Source organism: Desmodus rotundus, chromosome 5 (assembly GCF_022682495.2).
Source record: "Desmodus rotundus isolate HL8 chromosome 5, HLdesRot8A.1, whole genome shotgun sequence".
Lineage (NCBI taxonomy): Eukaryota > Metazoa > Chordata > Mammalia > Chiroptera > Phyllostomidae > Desmodus > Desmodus rotundus.
The window spans coordinates 158,528,394-158,550,520 of record NC_071391.1 but is presented as its reverse complement, the minus strand read 5'-3'; the positions used below and the strand labels follow the sequence as shown (position 1 = coordinate 158,550,520).

At 41.0% G+C, this 22,127-nt stretch overlaps 1 protein-coding gene across 1 annotated transcript; it reads right to left on the bottom strand.

Moving 5' to 3' along the window:
• Positions 1-602: 602 nt before the first annotated feature.
• NT5C1B (5'-nucleotidase, cytosolic IB) lies at positions 603-20,648 on the bottom strand. The gene is made up of 11 exons (XM_053924488.1): positions 20,616-20,648; positions 18,762-18,851; positions 18,199-18,432; positions 17,520-17,657; positions 15,552-15,833; positions 15,273-15,479; positions 14,805-14,972; positions 13,022-13,151; positions 10,503-10,625; positions 9,924-10,108; positions 603-935 (listed from the first exon to the last, which is right to left on the bottom strand). The coding sequence occupies exons 1-11, from the start codon at positions 20,646-20,648 to the stop codon at positions 603-605; spliced, it is 1,923 nt and encodes a 640-aa protein (XP_053780463.1).
• Positions 20,649-22,127: the final 1,479 nt, after the last annotated feature.

The window sequence follows — 22,127 nt, the reverse complement described above, 5'->3', positions numbered from 1 at the left end:
CTTCCTAGGGGTTTCTGTCTGGAGCACGCCTTAGAGGAAAGGCACCCTGTATGAATATCTTGCTGATTTATTTCAGAATGACTAGTGTCAGAATTGATACATATGCAAGTGGAATGACATTTTCATTTTGCATGGATTTAAAGGCTGGTCATAGAGGTGACAGACTGAAAAGTTCTAATTTTTTTAAGAGTACTTAACCCTACTCTTCCTACCTTGGAAGACCACTCTTCTATAATGATGATTTGTAACAACTGTATTTACCAACATCCAAAAATGAGCACTGCTTTGTAAGACCTGGTAGGCTTCTGACATAGCCCTTTAAGCATCAAGCACACGAGTTCTAAACTTGGCCTAAAGAGTCATCATTATGACTTACACACAATCGTAGGTGCAACGGTGTGCAACAGCGTGGACATCTCAAAAACAAGTAGCTTGAAAGGTCACTTGAAGGTTCAAAATATTTTCAAAAAAATTAAAAGAAAACTTTTTCAAATGAACTAAGTTCTGAGGTCCAATCTTCTGAAATACCTAATTACCCTGGAGATCCACGAGAAGTGGCTTCTGTAATACCAGACTCACTGCTTTATTGCTCCTCCCCATCTCTAATTGTTCAATTTCTGATTAATGCCATAAGGTACATGAGCTGTGGCGGTGCCAAATTTCTGTGCCCCTTCAATGTGGAACATGTGGTCATCAAAGAAGATATGGGGCCGTATTTTCACCAAGATGGGACCTTTGGGGGCTCCAGCAAGGAAAAGGGCTTCATCTATCTCTAGACCCCACCGGCGAAGGGTTTTCAGCACTCGAGCGCCTGAACTGGCTGCACTCCTGGCCGTGACCAGGTAGGTCCTGATAGGGCAACATAACCGTTGGTCTTTGGCATAAAACTTCTTTTGCAGTCTTCCTAAATCTTCCAGAAAGGCTTTCAAGGGACCCTGTAAAAGGAACATATGTCACAGCTGTGATCCAGTGAACCAAATGAAGTGAGTGCTGAAAAAGCAGAGGCATTCCTCAAAATAAATGTAGGGTGATCGTATAATTTACTGTCTAAACAAATATTTTTAAGAGTGAAAGAAGTTTCTATTAAAAGGTTAAACCAAGGCAACAGTCATATACTTTTGATGGCAAAGTGGGATACAGTTCAGTTTATTCTCAAAAGCACTATTTTAATTTGCTTTTTTGTGAATTGCACATTTTAACCTTATAAAGTATACTCTTTTATGTTGTTTCAGGCCTTGTTGGCTTGAGTCTAGCCTTGTCTTACATTCACAAATAGTTTGTATATCATCATACGACCTTTTATCTTCATTCCTTCTAAGCGCTTAGTTCTGGCTGTAGATCTATGCTACAGAGCACAGAACTGGGTTTTGCCATGTGATCCAATCTGGAAGTCTCAATTTTTAAAACAAAAGTTGAGTTTTAGGACATTTATATTTATTGGAATTACAAATATACATGGTTATGGTTCTTATGATTTTTACTGTACTTTTCATGTGTAAAATTTGCAAGGATTGTTCACGAGCAAGTGTCTTTTTCTGTGTGTATGTGTATTTCTTCGAAGATTAAGGGTAGCTTATATTAGTTCCTTCTATTGGTTCCGTTAATAACCATAACTTTGTACAGTACCCTTAGCACTCTCTTTTCTTTTAAATCCAGGACCTATTATTTTTTATAATGAGAAATGATGAATTTAGAGTACTTCTTTACCTTTCTCTTATCCTCTTTCTTCTTCAGCTCTCCAATTTTACTTGTTTATATTTGCATTACTGAAGATTCTCATATTTCTATTTATCAGCTGTATGTTTTATCCTTTGATCCGTTGTCATAACTGAAGACATCAGCATACTTATTCTCCTTAGTCTCTTCTGCTCCATGTTTTTCCAGTTTTCTAGCTATGTAATTTCTAAATAAGGGCACATCAGTGTGTACTTTCTTTTCCGCTCCGTAATCCCTGTGATTGTTGTAGTTTTGGTTCTCTGATTAAGTATGTTCTAGGCCCATTTGTGCCTCTATGTTTCTAGTCATCTACATATTAGCCAAAATGTGTCCTCTAATACTTGTTTTGTCAAGAAAAGTTATGGAATAAAATTCCCTGAGAATAGTGTATGTTCCCAAATGTTGACCTGTTTTCTTTTTACTTGAAGGAAATTTTGGCTGGATATAGAATCTGAGATTTACATATTCTTTCCATATGCTCTTATAAGTAGCGATCTTGGAAGTCTTTACTTTAAATCCTTTTTAATCATTATTTTTAATTACAGTTTATATTCAATGTTATGTTGTATTAGTTTCAGGTGTACAGCATAGTGGTTGGACAATGATATATTTTACAAAATGTTTACTCTAATATTTCCATTACCCACCTGGCACCATCCACAGTTATTACAATGTTATTGGCGATATTTCCTATGCTGTACTTTACATCCCTGTGTCTGTTTTGTGACTAGCAATGTGTACTTCTTAATCCCTTCACCTTTTCACCCAGTCCCCCAACCCCCTTCCCTTCTGGCAGCTACCAGTCTGTTTCAATTTTGTTTGTTCGTTTATTTTGTTCTTTAGATTCCACATGAAAGTGAAATCATATGGTATTTGACTTTATCTAACTGACTTATTTCATTTAGCATAATACCCTACAGGTCCATCCATACTATGGCAAATGATAAGATTTTATTCTTCTTTATGGCCAAGTCATATTCCAGTACTCTTCATGGCTGAGTCATAGTCCGTTGTATAGACGTCGCACAGCTTTTCACCCACTGGCTGGTCTGCTGATGGGCACTTGCATGGCTTCCGTATCTTGGCGACGGTAGATAACGCTGCAGTGAACAGCGGGGGTGCCTATGTTCTTTCGAATCAGTGTTTGGGGATTCTTCAGATATTTACCTAGAAGTGCAATTTCTGGGTCACAAGGCGGTTCCGCATTTTATTTTTTGAGCAGCCTGCACACTGTCCCCCACAGTGGCTGTGCCAGTCGGCATCCCCACCAGCACCAGCGCGCCGCCGTCTTTCACACCTGAGTGCTGCTGTGGAGAAGACCGAGGGCAGCTGGGTTTCTCTTCCCCGCAACCTGTGGGTGCGGGTCGCCCAGAGAATTACTTCTTCATCCTTGAAGTCAGGTAATTTTACTAGGGCGTGTCTCGTGACCATTCTCTTCTATTTTCCTATTACACATGTGCCCTTTAATCTTTTAATAGTTTAATGCATATATGAAAATCTGGTAATTCAGGATCTTTTCTTGATATAATATCTCTTTATATCAAGAGATATACCACATGCAACCCTTTTCTCCTCCCCCCAGAATATAATTTCAGTGTTTTTCTTCAAGGATTCCAATTATGCATATTTTGGATTTTCTTTACCTGTGATCTAGTTCTGTCTTTTTCCTTCCTAAATCATTATTTTTCAGTTCTACTGATTTCCAGAGTATTACCATTTAACATTTCATCATCTCTCTCCTAGTCTTGCCTTTCCACTTCATGACACTGCTTTATTAAGTTTTTTAAAGTCATGGTAAGTGTTTCGTCGCAACTTTCACCTATACTTTGGCAAGTATTTGGCATGAGAGTTCTTCATATGTTATTAGATTTTTCTCTTCTTTGCCTGCCTTTTTCTTGTAGTATCTTCGCCTATGTTCTGTGCTTGTTCTCCTTTTATTACTCGTCACTGGAGTAGATTGGCTTACCTAGGACGAATTAGAGGGTTTAAGGGAAAGGCCAAGGATTGTATTTTAAGACTGTCTTATTTCACAATCCAAACTTTCCCTTCTTCTCTGTTGTCATGGAAACAAACCATTTCCTGCAAACATGGCTTATCGATGTGATCATTTATTTAGTTTTGCTTTCTCAGAGGCTACATATACAAGTGAAAAAAACAAGTGAAAAATTTACTTCCTAAAGGTGAAAGGCACACACATAGGTGAAAACACTGTAACTTTTTTCTGGGTGGAGAGCAACAGCAGCACAAAGGGTCTAGTGACTATTGGCAGGAGCCTCCTCGCTCACAGGTGGGCTTTGAAACCCGGAGGAGCACAGTTCTCCTTTCTGACTTTGAGTACCTTCCAAAGGGGATCCATGGAGACTGGTCAGTTTACATCACCATATTAAAGCCGGGTATCCATATCATCCTTTCTTGCTTTTATTTTTGGGTATGTTTTATAATTTATATATTTGTACAGTAGTTTAAATATATAATTTACCGATAAAATGTAGAAATATGAGGGAAAGTTACTCAAAATAATTCTTGAGGAGCTGTATGATTTGAAACATAGCAATCTGTCTGGAGGTAGATAGCCGGAAAGACTGTTACTCATAACCTAACAATAAGAAAACGCCAGATAGTCTAAAAAATAGAACTTTTCTTGAACCTGTTAGAGAGCTGAGTTAGGGCAACCAACTAACACGAAATCTAAGGGACAAAAATCTCAGGGAAAGTCTGAGGTATCTTCAAGGACAGATGGGATTCACGGACCTGCACATTTTTGGCAGAGCACTGAAGGAGGCATACCAGATACCATATAAGCAAGTGTGAAAAATTCAGGTTATTTTAGAGAACAAATTGATAAAGGCCAAGTGTGGGCTGATGAAAGCAAAGAAGTCCTGGAAGGTACAGACATAAGAAATACACACTCCTCACAGGCTTCCCCCCAGCCACCCTGTGGACCTCACTGGTCACTTATGAGACAGTCTGCAGGCAGGGTGGGAGAGGAAAGAATGCAGTCTCTGGAGGTGCAGGTTTGGAGGACAGGAGCAGCTGTCACTGTGAGAAGAGACTCATTGTCCTGTGTCTCCTAAAGAACAAAAGTCTTAAACTGCTGAAAGAAAGACTTCGAACACTGCTACCTCGGCCCCTCTCCAGGGCACAGGTAAAGACCCACCACTAAAAGGGAAGGGAAAGGAAAACCCTCCATTCCTGGGAAGGGGACAGGGCACTGTTACGGACCCAAACCATTGGATAGCTCCCACCGCTGGAGGAAAGGCAAGATCAATGACAAAACTTCACCCCTAAGGCCTAGAGAGATACAGGAATTGCCTTAGATTTGGGCTGAACTAGGACAACAGAGAGTGCCCCCCACCATCACCAAGCTAGCCGTCAGAGACAAACAGCAACGTTTGGGAGAGGGGTGACAACACGGAGACCCCGTTGGAGGCACAGATGCAAAGGGAAGGCCTACGGCTGAAAGCGGAGCAGGACGGACCCTCCAGCACCCTACCTGAGGAGTTTGAGGCCTGTGCGGAATGAAGGTAACAAGGGCAGCAATAAAAAATACACAGCTACTTAAACTCCTGATTTAGTTGTTTAAATCCATCACACTAATTGTTAGCAGAAGAGGACACACGCCTATAACCAGGCAAAAATACTATTTACCAAAACCTCTACTGTCACCAAACTATGAGTGGAAATTAATCAAAGAATTCTGAGACTACACTAAAACAAAACAGTCAACTTTCAAGAGCAAGTGATTAGCAGCAGAAGAACCAGCGATCATCTAGATGTCATAAATATGATGGGGAATTGAAAGTAACCACAATTAATATCTTAATTGAAAGGTGGACTAATCGAAAGGTGGATGACATGCATGAGTACACTTGTAATTTCAGCAAAGAGGTGGAAAATATAAGAGTTGAATTAAAAGCTGGAAACAAAAATTACAGTACAGAAATAAAGATGCCTTTGATGGGTTTATCATTAGAGTTAACATAGCTGAGGAAAGAATCAGTGAACTTGAAGTTAGTTCAGTAGAAATGACTCAAGCTGAAAATGAAGAGGAAAACAGTTACAGGTTAAAAAGAACAGGGCATTGACTCACTGTGGGAACACACACCCAGACATGCAGACACTCACACCACCATATTCAAACTGCTGAAATACAAGCAGACAGTCTCGAAGGCAGCCAGAGAAAAATACACACATTACACACAGACACTAAAGACAGGAATTTGGAACAATTTGTTTTCAGAATCTGTGTAAGTCAGAAGACAACGAACACATATCTTTAAAGGGCTGAAAGAGAAATACAGTAAATGCAGAGAGCTATATCCAGACAAAATAAAATATTTTTCAAAACAAAGGAGAATAAAGAGTCTTCAGGTAAATAAAAACAGAGTTTTTGATAACAGTGTATCAGTTCTTCTGGCTGAAGGAATGTGCTGCCGGGGAGAAACCTGAATCTATAAAAAGAAAGAAACATCCCTGGAAATGTTTAAAATGGAGATGAACACAAAAAACATATTTTTGTGTTACTCATACTCATTCTAAAGATAACTGATTACCCAAATTAAAAAATAGTAGTAAGGTGGTGTGAGTTTGTAAGTGAAACTGAATGTATTACAACAGCATGAATGCCGGAGGGAGAGCATGCGCACACACCGCTGTGCACTCTTACATTGCGCAGGGTGTGGCGTGACACTGTTTGACAGCGGACTGCGACCACTTCAACTTGTGTACTGTAAATACCCAGCCAGGGTAATAAGGCAAGAAAGGTGAAAGACATACAGAATGGAAACATAGAAATAGAACTGTTTTCATTCACAATCAACGCTGCCTACGTAGAAAACCTCAAATCTGTGAACATCTTACTGTGACTAACGAGTGACCTCAATAAATTTGCAGGACGCAAGGTCAATATATTGTACAAAAACGAATTGGATTTCTTTGTATTTGCAATAATGATCTTGGGGCTTAAAAACTTTAAAAAGTATCATTTATAATAGCACCAAAAGTTATGAAGTATTTAGGAATAAACCTAACAAAATATGTGTCATATCTTTATGCTGAAACCTACGAACTTCTGATGAAAGAAATCAAAGATGACCTAAGTAAATGGAGAGATATACCATGTCAAGACTTGATGTTTACGTAACTATTTTCCCAAGATTAAAATATAAATTTAACACAATCACAAAACAAGGGGCAAGCTCATTCTTAAATATGTATAAACATGCAAAGGAAACCGAATATCCCAAAGATATTTGGAAAATAATAAATCTGGAGGACCCACACCACCTGACCTTAAGACTAACTATAGAACTATGATAATCAAGACAGCGTAATATTGGTATACCTAAAGCAGTAAAAATGAACCAGTGTTTTGTAGCAATATATAAGTTCATTAAAAATAGGTCAGATTTCAAAAAACCCCCTGAAATTATAAAAATTTTATGCAAAACATAGGAGGAAATTTTCATGACCTTGGGTTAGGCAAAGAATTCTTCAATATGACATTAAAAGCACCATTCAAAAAAACCCAAACTGATAAATTGAACTTTATCCAAATTACAAGTTTCTGTTCATTGGAAGATATTATGAGAATGAAAAGACAAGTACAGGCTGACAGAAAATATCTATAAAACATATCAAATAAAAGACTTGTATCCAGAATATAGATAGAACTGTCAAACCTCAATAATAACAATAAAACTCCCAAACACTCCAATACAATGAACAAGAGATTTGAACATTTTTGCTGAAGAGTACATGTGATGGCAAATAAGCACTTGAAAAGATGCCCAATATCACCTGTCATTAGGGATATGCACGTTAAAACCACAATGAGATACCATTATGTAACACCTAGCATAGCTTAACCCAAACAAGCAAACAGTAAAAAGCAACTGACAATGCCAAGTACTGGCAAGGATGGATGCAGAGCAACACACTCTCGGGCAGTGCTGTTGGGAATGCCAAGGGGTATGTTCACTCTGGAGAAGAGTTTGGCAGTATCTTACAGAGTTTAACACGTACCTTTTTGCTACCTAGTAATCCTCCTCCTAGGTATTTACCCAAGGCAAATGAGAGCTCACGTTTACACAGAACCCTGTATACAAATGCTTACAGTGGCTTTATCTAGGAACGCCCCAAACTGAAAACACTTAAATATCCTCCAACAGGTAAATGGATAAAGGCAATGTGGCACATCCACAGGACAGAATACTTCTCAGCAATGAGAAGGAGCAAACTACTGATGCAAAGAATGACGGGATGCATCTGAAATGCATTATGCTGAACATGTCAGATTCCAAAGATTGCATGCTGTGGCTCCATTCATGACATCTTGCAAAGGCAACACTGTAGGGACAGAAATCGAACTAGTGGTTGGAGATACGAGACTAAGGATGACTACGAAGAGGCACAAGGAAACTTTGTATGTTGGGTATTCTGAGTTTGATTGTGGTTTCACAACTGTATGTGTTTCTAAAAACTCTTAACAATCACTCAATGCAAATGATGAAGTTAACTGTATGTGAATTATACTTCAAAAACTCTGATGAAAGCACACACAGACACCGAACACACACACACACACACCTGGAGGTGACTACTAGAACGGTGAGACAAGGTGGAGATCAAATCAGGAGACATCCCTTACTGTCACGGTATCACATCGGAGGCTTATGAACTACACTGAGAGTGGCCAAATTAACCCTCCCCAGCTGTCCCACTTGCTGGTGACTCTGATCTCCTCTATTCGAGACAATTGGGACATTTCTACGGCCAAACCTCGTGGCCAAAATACTAGAAAGCCTTGGGCAGGCATCATACCTTGTGGCATTCTCGTCAGTGGAACACATCTGGTAAAGCCTGGTCTTTATAGGAAAGCTACCTTTTCCATGTTAAAAAAAAACACCCAAAAAACAGTAACTCTATCTACTGCATAATGAAAGCAAGTGTGATTAATAGAAATTTGTTGGGTATTCCCGCAATAAGTAGTGTTGGGTTTCTCAATTTCAATTGTTTAATGGGATATTTAGATGTTTAATGCAAAAAAAAAATAACTGCTAAAAGCAAAATCTAAAAGAAATTTTAATTAATTACCTGGGATGAGAAAATGGTATTTTAAGATTACCTTGAAGTAATTCTTTTTTTTTTTTTTTTTTAAGATTTGGTGTATGTATGTTCTTTTTTTGGAGATCTTCCACATTTCAGTAATAGTTAAAGGCTAATAAACAATGGGCTCTGAATTTCAGCAAGGCAGACATATATAAAATATAACAAATTATTTTCTTCTCAACAGCAAAGTTTGTTGACACTGAACAACTTCATCACATGAGAGCAGGTCTTCCAAAGGGGCTACTTAGGAAGGCGCATACAGTTAAACGCACAGACAGAGTTTAAGTGTCACTCGCTGCCATGTAAGGTGAGTTAGTAAAGCTTTTCAGTTTTCAGTCAGTCTATTCATACTTTCATAAATAAAAATAATATTTAAGTTTATCTTAAGTTCAAGAAGAGCTGGAACAAGGGTCAATTAAATTTCTCGGTGAGATTCATAGATTAAAACTGAATGATCCATTAATTCAGATTCAGCTTGGAGAATATTTTGATTCTTCAAATTTCCTTTGGTACAGAAGTTGTAGGTTTCATTCATTTCATACCATGACTTTAACACTTCAACTTTAGTTGTGGATTGATTCCAAAACACCTGCATATTCAGTTTCATTTTGATTAGGTTTTCATAGTTTGCCCTGGTTTGAGGCTCATTATCTGATTCATCGCAAGCCATCAGTTTTGCGGATTTTCTCAATTAAGCAATGCCTTCGTTGAGTTTGAGGTTATGGACAAAGCAGTTCAGCAAATGTTTACTGACCTGTTGGAAATGGCCTTACTATTTTGAGAACCTGTTATGTAGAAATGGCTTATCTGTAAGCCGTAAGACCTGTTACTCATAATTCGGAGGGGGTGAAGTCATTTTCATAAGATCATTAGAAACATTTCTAAAAGGCTAGATAAAAGAAGGCTAAAATTAAAAAAAAAAGTAAGCAGTGGAGACTTCAAAATGAGGAGTTCACAAAAGAAAGGGAGGAAACTGCGAAGCATCAGAAGGGAGGAGTGGCTGGCCTAGAATAATCTAAAAGCCATCCCAGTGAACACGTACTGATACCTATTGGGAAATAAGCAGATCAAAGTTAATTAGAGCTCCTTGAACCTACCTGAGCCAGAGACTTATTGTCAGGTACTGTGTCACGTTGGAAGTATTTATCCAGCCCGCGGTCCTTGGTGAGGTGTTCAGACTCCTCACAGAAGAGGACGGCGTCCCCATCGAAAGCCACACGGAGCTGCGTGTCACAGTAAGATATGTCTTTGGCTCCATCGAACATTGTCGCAGCGGCGATCCCTGGTAGGTGGACCATGGGGACTGGTTAATGTTCCTCTCGGGGCCATGCTATTTAGTTTCTACCATTAAAATAACAATAAAAAGCCATCCCAGATCTAGTGTTTCCTCTGGCTCATTCTCTGATGACTCCCCGCCCCTCCATAACTGCACATCTTAAAACTGTTGTCTACACACCACCCCCACTTTTATAAGGGATGGGAAAGTGTAAAATGGGTTACAAGAAGATCACTGAGGATGTCCACTTCCAGGAAGGTCAAAGCTGTAAAAGACAAACCTAAGGGTTGCCTCTTGGTGGAAACCAAGGGCGTAAGCCGTAGAAACATGGAAGACCCAATGGAAGTAACCACTAGCACAAAGCTCTCTATTAACTACTGGGATAAAACCAAACCCATACCTTCTTTTATTGCTTCCTGTACTTTTTCAGAATCTGAAGAAAGATACAAGTTGGTAAGATAGGACTTCAAATAGCCAACGGGGCTTTTTCCACCGGTCAGACAGAAGCGGTCAATTAGTAAGCCTGTTATTGGGCAAGAAAGATTTTGTTATATCAGAGGTTAAAGACAATATACTTACTGTAAATGTGAATGATAGTTACCTTAAGAATAACTGAGTGCCTACTTAGGTTTTAGAATTACCTTCTTAGCATCGATACTGGAAAATGAAAATTACCTTTTTAGCACCAAAGTTTTATATAATAGTAGATGTGTTTGGCGCATAATAAGGTGTGAGGTCCCTCCACATTGACCTTGCGGATTTAGTCTCACAACAACGGCATGGTGGCGCTATTATTGCCATTACAGAGAAGGAAACCCAAAGTCCTGTCTAAGTCCACCGGCTCGCGCTGGCTCTGTCCTTCAACCTCGGCCTCCTCACGTGCTGCAAGGCCCGGTTAAAGCGTGGCTCTGTTTTAAGTACCATTTCCCTCTTTCTTCAGGGACGATACCACAGTGATAAAAAGTTGTGCTAGGAATTGAACAACTCTCTAAAAATCACAATAAAAGGTCTGAAATTGTCTCCATTTCCTGACTTGAAATTTTAAATGGACTTATAAGCAGACTAAACAGTAATATACTATCAATGCCCTTCAAATCAACGACTTGAAAAGAAAAGTACTAGATGTTGGTGAGATGTTTGTCAAATAAGCACCCACATACACTGTGGATGAAAAGTATAAATTGGTACAACCTATCTAAAAAGTAATTTGACAAAACATTTCAGAAGCTTTTAATAGGTTTATACATTTTGACCTGGGATTACTTTCTTTTGGGGTTTATTCTCAGGGAGTAATCTGCAACTCTGAAAAAGATTTGTGTAGAAATGTCTCAGTGCAAGGTCATTTTTAAAAGCAAAACATTCAACGACGTGTGAATAATTAAATAAAGGGCGACCCTATGCATGTAAGGTTTGTACCCGTTCGAAGTGTTTTCAGATATGTCATAAACTGGGTGGCTGCACATCATATGGAGCAGAATTTTGAGTGCATCACCTGTATGCACCAAGAGAGTAGATAGGATCCATCGACAGCCGAGGTGCAAGTGTTTGTAGTGGTGTTAACAATACACGCTCACTTTTTCACGTAAGCCAACATTGGGCCAAACTGGCACAAAACTGCACTCTACAAATCTTTAATCATATTAATTTAACAATCAGAAATTATGTGGTGGCACTGGGGCTTTAGACATGACTAAAACATTGTCGTCTTCTCAAAGAGGTAATAGTCACTGAGGAGCTGGGCTTGTAAACTTAGTTATAATGTAACAAAGACTATAGCAGAGAGATACACAAATTGCCTAAACACCCAGAGAAGGCAAGTGACTAATTCTTCTTCCAAGTGAGAGGTTGTTATGCCATGAACAAGGCTGCTGCATGAGAAGATCAGGCTCAGTTATTAGCAGATTTAATAGGTAAATAACAGTGATTTTTTTGTGTTACTTCCTTTGATGGGCTCATTGTGATGAGGCATAGGTAGACCTAGATTGCCAAATAAATCAAATACTAGCTGCACGTTATTGAGTAATTGATCTATGCCAGTCGTGTATGCTAAACCTTTTACGTACATTCTTATCATCGTAAACACTATGAAGGCCACAGTTTTGAAAGGCAAACATGTTTTAAAGTATGTCACAGTAAGGCATCAGCCTTATAGTTAGGATACTATTAAACTCATAACTTGTAATGTATCCTGATTCCTTATAAATATGCCCCATTTAAACGAAGAATTTAAATATGCCAAATTTACACCTTATTTTGGCTTGACATGCCCATAAAACACTAATATACTGTCAGTGTTTTCCTCTGGATGTCACTTAAGAAAATTGGCTAAAAGTCCCCAAATAAGAAGTCAGGTAATTCCATAACAGGAAGAAGGGGACTTTCTCTTAAAGTCTCCTACACATTGATGGAAATGCTATGAAGAGACTAGAGTTCATCCAATTTTGAAGGAATCAAGACAATTTTGCTGGTGTGAGTCCAGATTTGATGTGGGGGGGGGCAGCCAGGGAGAAACAGATTTTAAGAGTGGAAAGGAGAGGTGAAACCCTTTAAGCCTTCAACATGTATCTGCGGTGAGCAAGGAGTTTGATCACACAGTGCAAGTCCCTGGGTTGACGGCTCCTTGAAGTCAAGTTCAGAAGCGAAAAACATAAAACAGAAATATATTGCAGGACCTGGGATTAAGACTTTGAAATTCACACTTGACAAGTTAAGTCCAGAGCTTTGGGCCCAACTCTGTGCTGAAGTTAAAAATGAACATGGCCTCTCTTGTTCTGACATAGGCAAATAAACATTCCTCACGCAGAAGGGGGTGTCGGTATCAAAGACACTGCATTAGTTAGGCCACAGTTAGCAAAATAACATGGCTTCTCTCTCCTGGAGCAGCGAGCTGTTCTTCCACATGGTATTTATTTTACTTACCATAGTGATTGACGCTGTTTATAAGCCGCACTCCCACTTGGGCATGGTTATTAGTCATCAGTACAATATCAAATAGGTCCTGTTCATCCGGATACAGATCGTGGAGTCTAGTATTGACATGCTGCAGGGCCTGTCGGTTACAAACATGAGCGTGTGCAAAGAGGGCCAGGCAAGGTGGACGTTGGGGGTCTGGAGAGAAGGGGTCTCATCAGTGTCAAATTCAAGCTTTGAAGACTTCACTGAGAGATGATAGCTCCTTTAAGGCGGGGTTCTGTCATTCATTTCTGTATGTTATGCCTCTCACACACAGGACTTCAGTTAATGGTTAGTGAACATATAGGTAATACTTATTTGTTACAATTTGTTACAATTGTTACAACATTTGGTCTACTAGCATTAGCTTTGTTGGGGAGGTAGAGAGAAGGGCCAGGTTAGCCCTTTTATGCTTTGTCTATTTTTTTTTTTTGCTTGTTTTGTAAAACCTACCTTTCTTGATCATCTGACTTTTTTTAATTTTTCAATTACAGTTGGTATCTGATATCATTGTAAACAAGTTTCAGGTGTACAGCACAATAGTCAGACAATTATATAATTTTCAAAGTGATTCGCCTGATAATTCTAGTACCTACCTGGCACCATACATACTTATTACAATACTATTGACTGTATTTCCTATGCTGTACTTTACATACCCGTGTCTGTTTTGCAACTACCAATTCATACTTCTTAATCCCTTCCCCCTTTTCACCAGCTCTCCAAACCCCTGTGGCAGCCCTCACTTTGTTCCCGATATCTATGAGTCTCTTTCCTTTGGTTTTTTCATTTATTTTGTTCTTTAGATTCCACACATAAGTGAAATCATATAGAATTTGTCTTTCTCTGTCTGATTTACTTCACTTACTGTGATACCCTTTAGGTCCAACCATATTGTTGCCAGTGGTAAGATTTCTTTCTTTTATATGGCCGAGTAATATTCTATGGTTTATATGTACCACATCTTTATCTAATCACCTGTTGATGGGCACTATTTTTTATTGTGAAAAATAATCTGCGTGCTAACCTTGCACAAGGGCCACGCTAATGGTCTGTTGTTCCAACTTTAGTGCGTGTGTTGCCAAAAGAGTGTTTGGTCTGTTTTCAAACAGGAGTCTTTAGAATAGGTGGCTGGTTTCCTCCCGTGCTCCTCCCATGCCCCATAAGGTCTACTGACAACTAGTGGGAGTGTCATTTGTTTCTGCCTGGTTATGATGCTATTGTATACTGTTTGTTTAAGTTTTATAGAGGATCACAGTTATAAGTGCTATATATTTCTGTATAAATTTAGAGCACCTTACTTTATTAATATTATGCCGCTAAGTGCCAAGAACATCTTTTTTTTCCTTTTTTTTTTTTAATATGCTATGTTTGGGGCAAAAGCAGCAAAAGTGAATTTCATCTTATTTTAAGGAGGCATTTTATCTCTGCCAGGCTCATAGCTGCAAACTCATTGCTTCTGGCTGCCACTCCTTCTAGGGAAGGAACAAAGGTTTCTGTGTTACTGGCCTCCCGATTAGGACTCCACTCAGGAAAGCTCAGCATCTCAAATCTAGGGCTGGAACCAAGGGTCTGGTCTGGAAGTGTCTGTGAAAGCATAATCCAACTTGGGGTCAACTAAGAGGGTGAGAATGACAAAGGTGGCTTAGGGATTATAACCTATAAAGGATTATAAAGGTGGTTTAGGGAAGCTGGATGAGATCCCATGCGCAACCCAGGGCCTAGAGACAACAGCAGCTTTGCCCAGTACCTTGATGAAGCGGAAGGCAGGCCCAGGGGTCAGGATGACGTTCTCGTTGGTGAGCTGATACTCCATGTACTTTTCTAGACCCTCTTCCTCATAGATTTTCTTGCCATCCACCATGTTGAAGAGCGCCTGGGATGACACCGCGATGGTGATGGCATGCTTGGGTTTCGGCTGCAGACAGAGGTGCCAATGGCGTGGGGGGGAGGCAGTCACATAAACCAGAAGGGATTGGAAATGGGGCTCATCCCAGGGCACTATGGGACGAAAATAGCTGGGCCCTTGCTTGGAGCATTGGGAAGCTGGAGACAGCCAAGGCCTGGGGCCCTTCACCTTCCCCTGCTCCCACCCCCCAATCCCCAGGCTGAAGAAGGGAGATGTGGGAGGGATTCCCCTACTGCACAGAGAGGAGACTTGGGCTGTGGTGCTGAGCAGAGGGGCTCTCAGGTACCGGGGTCTGCGGGCCCTGCTCACCGGCCGGGGGCGTGAGCAGCCCGGGGTCTTCTCATACAGTGTCTTCACGGATGACCAGTAGGCTTCCTCGTCATCATTCTCATCCTCCCGCTGCCGAGACAGGTCGGGCATATAGTCACGGTCCAGCTGGGAGGAGTAGGTAGGCCTGCGCTGGCCATAGGACTTCCAATCGCTGGGAGGCGTGCGTGGATATTCCCGCTGCTGCATGTCCCGGGCATCTCGCACGTCCCGGGCATCCCGGATGTCCCGGAATTCCCGCAGGTCCCGGGAGTCCCGCATATCCCTTGAGTCCCGGAACTCCCGCACAATGCCGTGTGCCCAGGCTTCATGGTTCTCCTGCATCTTGGTGTTGCGCCTGGACCCAGACTGGGACTGAGGCTGAGACTGAAGCTGAGCCTGGGGCTCAGGGGGTGTGGGAGGGCTCGGGGGGTCTAGAAACACTGGGGGCGTGTGAGCCACAGGTGGCGTAGATGGGGAGGCCTGTATGGGCAGCTCCTGCGTGGACTCTTGCTGGCTCTGGGAGGTGGATGATGTCTGGGAGGTTGTGGAGCTTGTGGGGACCTGGAACAAGAAGATGGGTGTCTGAGTTACATGATCGCCTGGCATCCCTGTCCCCATCTCCAACTGAAGTCAAGGAGAAGGACCCATGCCCTTTCCTCTGTTCCATTCCTAGCCCTTAATTGGATCCTGGTTCATCTCAGCTCTTTTAAGTGGAGTTTAAAGGGGCTTAGACATGCCAAGTCTCCAGATATTAGATATTTCTGTTAAGTGGACACAGACACAGCCTGCTTTCACTTCCCCCTAGTTCCCCTATCAGCATGTCACTTTTTTTTTTTTTTTTTGAATAGCTAGGTCACAGGCCCTCTTTCTTGCCCTTAGGTGGATGGCACACAGTTTGCAAAGTTCTGTCACATGACTTCTGTATGTACACCTGCCCAGTTAGAGACCTCCAGGTGGGCTTGAGTAAGGGCCTTGCTTGCCCTGCCTCCATCTGTGACCTCCACATGACCAACTAGACCAGATGTTCCCACCAGAAGACTCTACAGAACACCTTGGAGCATTGTCTCCACATTTGCCCTGTGGTGAAGGCAGTAATTGCAGGAAGGTTGCTAGGCTGGAGAAACTGGTGTCTTCCCTTCGCCTCAGGACTTTGTGTATGTGGAGCTCAGCTGGAGAGAAGGAGCCATTCTAAAGAGAGGACTCCTGGGCTAAGATGTGCAGTAAGTTATTAAGCTTGCATATATTATTTCCATTTTTATGACAGTTTCACATGTTCTAAAAGGCGGGTTTTTTGGCTAGATGATTGAGCCAGTCCCCACAGAGACAGACGGATTGGTGAGAATACATATTTCCCAAGGGTGGATATGTGCCACTCTCTCTGCCACCCACAACTTAATCTTCAAACCAACTTTTTCTTCTTGTAAACTAGCTCTGTTAGCGTTATTCATGTGAAGTCTTAGGCAAGTTACTCTGTGTTTCCTTCAGCTGTAAAATATAGGGAACTGTTCCGCGTTCCGTGGAGAATGTAGCCCAGCCCCTACCCAGAAAGGCCAGTGAGGAATGAGGTTGGCCCACAGGACCCACACCCACGGATAGGTTCTCCCGTGGGAAGTCAGGCCTGCATTGTACCTAAGCTGCTTTGAGGCTTACTTTGGCTAAAACTCCCTCACCCTGAATTGAGGCAACAAATGTTTACGGCATATCTTTAAAGTAACTTCCTAAAATCTGTGCTAAACCTCCCAAGTACAGTGTGTAGCCAGTTCAACCCCTTTTCCCCTTGATCTGCAACATCCTTCTCTTTGAAGTAATTAGCAACATTCTTTCCTTTGTTATCTGTAAAAGGTAATCACCTACAGCAAACCTGGGCATAGTAAATGAGGACCATCCTTGATGTAATGTACCCAGAAAAGCAATAAAAGCCTGTCCAGGCAGGGGTCTGGGCCCTCTCTCTCACTTAGAGATTGGCCATGCCGTCCCTTTTGCTCCACAGGACTTCTGTAATCCATGTGAATTTGTTCGTCGCAGACACAACACACGGACCCCGTGGGCTGAGTCCGCATCAGTAAATAGGGCTCACAGGGGGTGTCTTGTGAGGGCTCAATGACCTAAAACATGTAAAGTAGGTAGAACGGGCCGGCAGGTAGAAAACATCAATAGATGTTAACTGTCATCATTATCAGTATTATTCTTACTATTATTAGTAGTATTATGCTAACATGTCCTCCATCCTTTCATCTCCTTCTCTACCTTAAGATTGGCACTCTTGCTTCTGGGCTCATCTAATGATGGGGCTCTGACAGATGGGCTTCTTGAAGTTCCGGACCACTGGTTTCGCACAAGGTACCCTCGAGAATCTGTCTTCGGCAATGATAATTCTTGTGATCCCTTTTGAGGAGAGAAGAGACCCAGGGGTATAAAACCCCACCACCCACTCCTCCTGTGCATGTGCCTACAGAATAGCCATGCCAAGCTAAACAGCATCACACACTGAGAAGATCCCTGGCCACTACGACCCTTAGTTCAGTCTTGGTCCTTGAGTACTAGTCTAGCTCTGGCCCAATGCTCACTTCTCTGAGAAGCAACAAAGTGGGGATCCACCTGGAAGAGCATTCAAAACCAAGAAACAAATCTGTATCTCATATTTTTTCACTTGTCACTTTTATATGATACTTAGTAGAGCTGACGATTTTTCCTCCCTTTCCCCACTTCTTCCCTTAAGAATAAGCCCATTAACAGATGCTAAAAATACATATCCACCATTTTTACCAGAATACAAAGATGAGGGCAGGTGGGCCTAAACAAGGCTGCAACAGGACTCCAAGGCAGCTATGTAAGAGCAACTAGAGCCCTCTGGGAGGAATAACACTGAAGGAGACCATGGAGAGGCGAGTGGAAGAGTTTCTATGCCCCAGACCCTTCCCCTCACCCAGTCTGACTGCGGCTCCCCTACAAAATCAGTAGTTCCATCTCTGCTCACCCTGATCATGGTGATCTGCTGGCCCTGTTCCCACAACAGGCACATGTGAATATAAATACGTATTGTGCGGCAGGGGCCAAGAAGGACTGTTCCCTCAGCTGCCCTAAGGCAGTGTCTACACGCCAGGTGACCACGCATGGGGCAACATCTCAGCCAGTGATTCGGATTGACTGCATGCCTCATCTGAAAGATTGTGCAGAAAATGGTCAATGCCATGGCCAGACACCCCTTCCCTCCCTGATTTGAACAGAGACCAGTCTCCTCCCATAGGCTGAGCAGAGGAGGCGGCTATGGTTTCTACACCATATTTTCTATGTGAACATGGGAATGTGTACTGCAGGGAAGGCAGGGACCAGCTTCTCCTAGCTATTCCTTTACCTCTCCATGAGGGGCATTATATCCCTTAATACACACCTCAGTAGCTCAGTCTCCCAGAACTCCCTGCCCCCAATATTTTCTAGTATGCTTTCTGCTTTTTAACTCTCTCACTGACAATGAGGAGGTCTGCTCACCTGAGTTCTCACACGAGCTCCTGATTTGTCAGAGTCCCGTCTTTTCTCTGATTCTAGACTTTCTCTTGAGTTTTTCGTTCCAGACTCATTCTTAATGTGAAAACAAAGAATGCTTATTAATTTCAATCTCAGGGGCATTAGAAACCTGGCACTTGGGAATAAAAGGATAAATTAAAATTACCATCTGTCTCTTTGCCAATATCAAAAAATATATAAAGTTTGACATTATTTTTTACCTTGTTTCCTAAGCATGGGTAAAAATAATACACCAAAGAACTCTATAAATTATTTTAAGGTAGAAATTCAGTGCTTTATACATTGAAGTCATGAGGTGCTTATCATTTAAAAAATTACAATATGGGATACCTTGCAGGAGAATTTTCCAGGGTCCAGCAATACTTGGGTTTAAATGTGAGGTTGCTCACATAGGCTACCTTTTTCTTTCCTGCATTACTCTGAAGATCGCCACGCATGGAACTTTAACTTCTGCCATGCAGAATTGCAACTTCTCTTACTTTCTTAATAAACCATGGGCCCAATGTTATGTGGATCTAAGCCTCACTGATATTAGTCTGATTTTTAAAATCAAGGACCATGATGCTGTACTTAATCCTGTTTGGATCTATTGCCAGGCATGCCTTCTGTTCACATTATCTAATTACTCATAACATACTAATAGGGAGACTGTGGAGGAGAGCACAAGAAGATAACTCACTTCATGGACACCTGTGCAAATTATTGTTTTCACTTCCAATCGAGAGAAATGCTGTTGTGTTGGATCACCATTTGTACTATTCAAGCTAATTTTGTAGCTATAATGTGATCGAGATTAGTATTATTTATCTGTTGAAGAAGCTCAACTTCTGGTTTAGATGAGGGTGCTCGGGGGCAGTCTATTCATTTCTTTGTTCTCTGTGCCTTAGGCTTAGGAATAATCTGACCAGTATTAGTTGAATGATTGAGTCTGTGGCAGCAGGGAATGGCATAGTTGCATGATCCTAGAACTAATCCCACAATTTTTCATCAACCCTGCACCATCTCCATGAAGTCCTGGCACTTGTCACTTCAAAAGATATTTTAAACCCAATCCCTCTTCTCCGTGCCTATTATCATGGTCTTGTTCCAGACCTCAGATCATCATGGGTGGGTATTCTTAAAATACAGTCTTTTGCTAGGTCTCATGGCCTCAAATCTTCCCAACTTCTCGACCCATCCACACCATTTATTTAGGGTGACATTATAAAACATGACTATAATTATGCTTCATTTCTGGATACATTTTTCATTCACTAGGATAGACAGACTGAGAGCCTTCTGATGTGTCTTGTCTTCCTCCAACCTGCATGCCCTCCACTTATGCTTTACATTCTTCTTTGCCAAGTGCCTTGTCTTTGTCTATATACCACTTTATTTACTTGTAACCCTCTCTTCCCTTTAATATTCTTCAAACCCAGATCAGTGTGACCTGGGAGAAGTTCCCAGAGTTAAGCATTCCTCTGTGTTGGCTGTGTCTTTCATATAAACTTTTACTGAGCACTGCATTGTGTTTTGTATTTTCTTTCCTATTGGGCTGTGTAATCTTCAGAGGTAGCCGCAGTGTTTTTACCTCTTACCACTAACATATGAGCACATACTCAATAAGGGCTGACTTATTGGTTTGACTTATACTATATGCTTTAATCTCCTTCTTCCCCATTCTCTTTATTTCCTTTACTTCCGTCTCCATTTTTTCTACATGTAATCATCATCTGAAATGATTGGATTATTTCAGAGAAGTTCCAGAAGTAAATGATGGACCGACGGCTACTTTCCCTTGGGTCTTTGGCAAGATTCTAGGATGTTTAATTCACTTACCTTCTTTTTCTGTTTCAGAGATGTTTGACTCATTTCTTTAACTATTGAAATTCTTTGGTTGTTACACAGGTGTTCATCTCCCCAGCTCCATTTCCTGTTGTTTCTGTTGCTCAGTCCAGGCTCGTGTGTAGAATGTCAAATTTATGACATCACATGTGATTCCGTAGTAACAAACTGACTCTGAATACATTACTATAAAAATACCAATATTCTTTATTCATATTTGAGTACATCCGTTTTTTTAGGAATTGATATCTAAACAATGTTTAAGTATTTAATATGTAGCAGTATCACTATTACTGATCCTTCTTTTTAAATCTCTTTTTAGCATTTCCAGGTCACCAATACATCAGTCCAGTTTGTGACTGTACATTTGCTGGTACTGTGAAAATTAATGGCAAACTCATTTGTGGGCCAGATCATTTGTTATCATTCATCCTGACAGATTTTTGGGAACTTTCTGCGAATCTGGAGAATAATTTTGACAGCTGAGATTTTTTTCTAAATATGGAGCATAGACTTGAGTTTAGTTTTAGTGTTGGGTATTTCTTTCACAGCAATATCATTTCTGTTTCACAAGGTCAAAGCAGTTTCCCCAAGGCTAGACACGGTGTGGTGGATAAAATGATCCTTGCACTGTCTTTGCTGCTGTCTGTGCCATCCTTAAAACCTTAAACACACACTTGTCCTTCGTGTACACACAGAGGAGAATGTGTCAAATCCAGTGCCCAACTTGGGTTTGTAGGCTTCAGTAATGTTCTGCATTTTACAGTTCTGATTTTATCTTCACTCAAGTTCCATGCCAACCCAAGTTGGTCAAACCCTCATGGATTGAGTCAGATTTCCGACCTCTCTTCATGGGAGTTGATATCTTAGTTTGAGTGTCAGGAGAGGTTTGGGACAACTTTCATCAAAGTCCTCCGAGGGGTCTTCTGGATAGTAAAACATGCAGGTTCCACGGTAGACCGCCGGGGTCCTTTCACTTCCCAGATCTCACTGTGATCCTCGGCAAGTTGTTTAATTTTCATAAATCTCAGTGTCCTCATTTATAAAATGGAGATAATAATGGTATCGACATCAAATGATAGTTGTGATAGTAGGAATAATATGACATAATTAAGAGTGACTGGCATTCATAAGTTATTAATCAATGTTAGCTATTTTATAATTTTGCTACAGCTATCTTACAGAATTCAAGTAGAAACATCTTTAATTCAATCCCCACTATACTCTAGGAACAGAACATTAAAATTACCTATTGTTCATATACTTCTATAACCAATCAATGTCAGTTTGGTGATTCTTCCCGTACTATTAGTGACAGAGCAAGAAGACAGGCATTAAAGTAGCAGCTGGGAACAAAAGCTGGAGAGCCCCGAGTTCTACAAAAATCTTCTACAAAACAGAACAGGAACATTTTACAGAGTGCATTCTCCATCCATTTTTGGCAAATCTTTCTGATTCTTACTGAGAGGAATATGCCCTTTCCCTTGGCAGTGCTAAGAGGATATT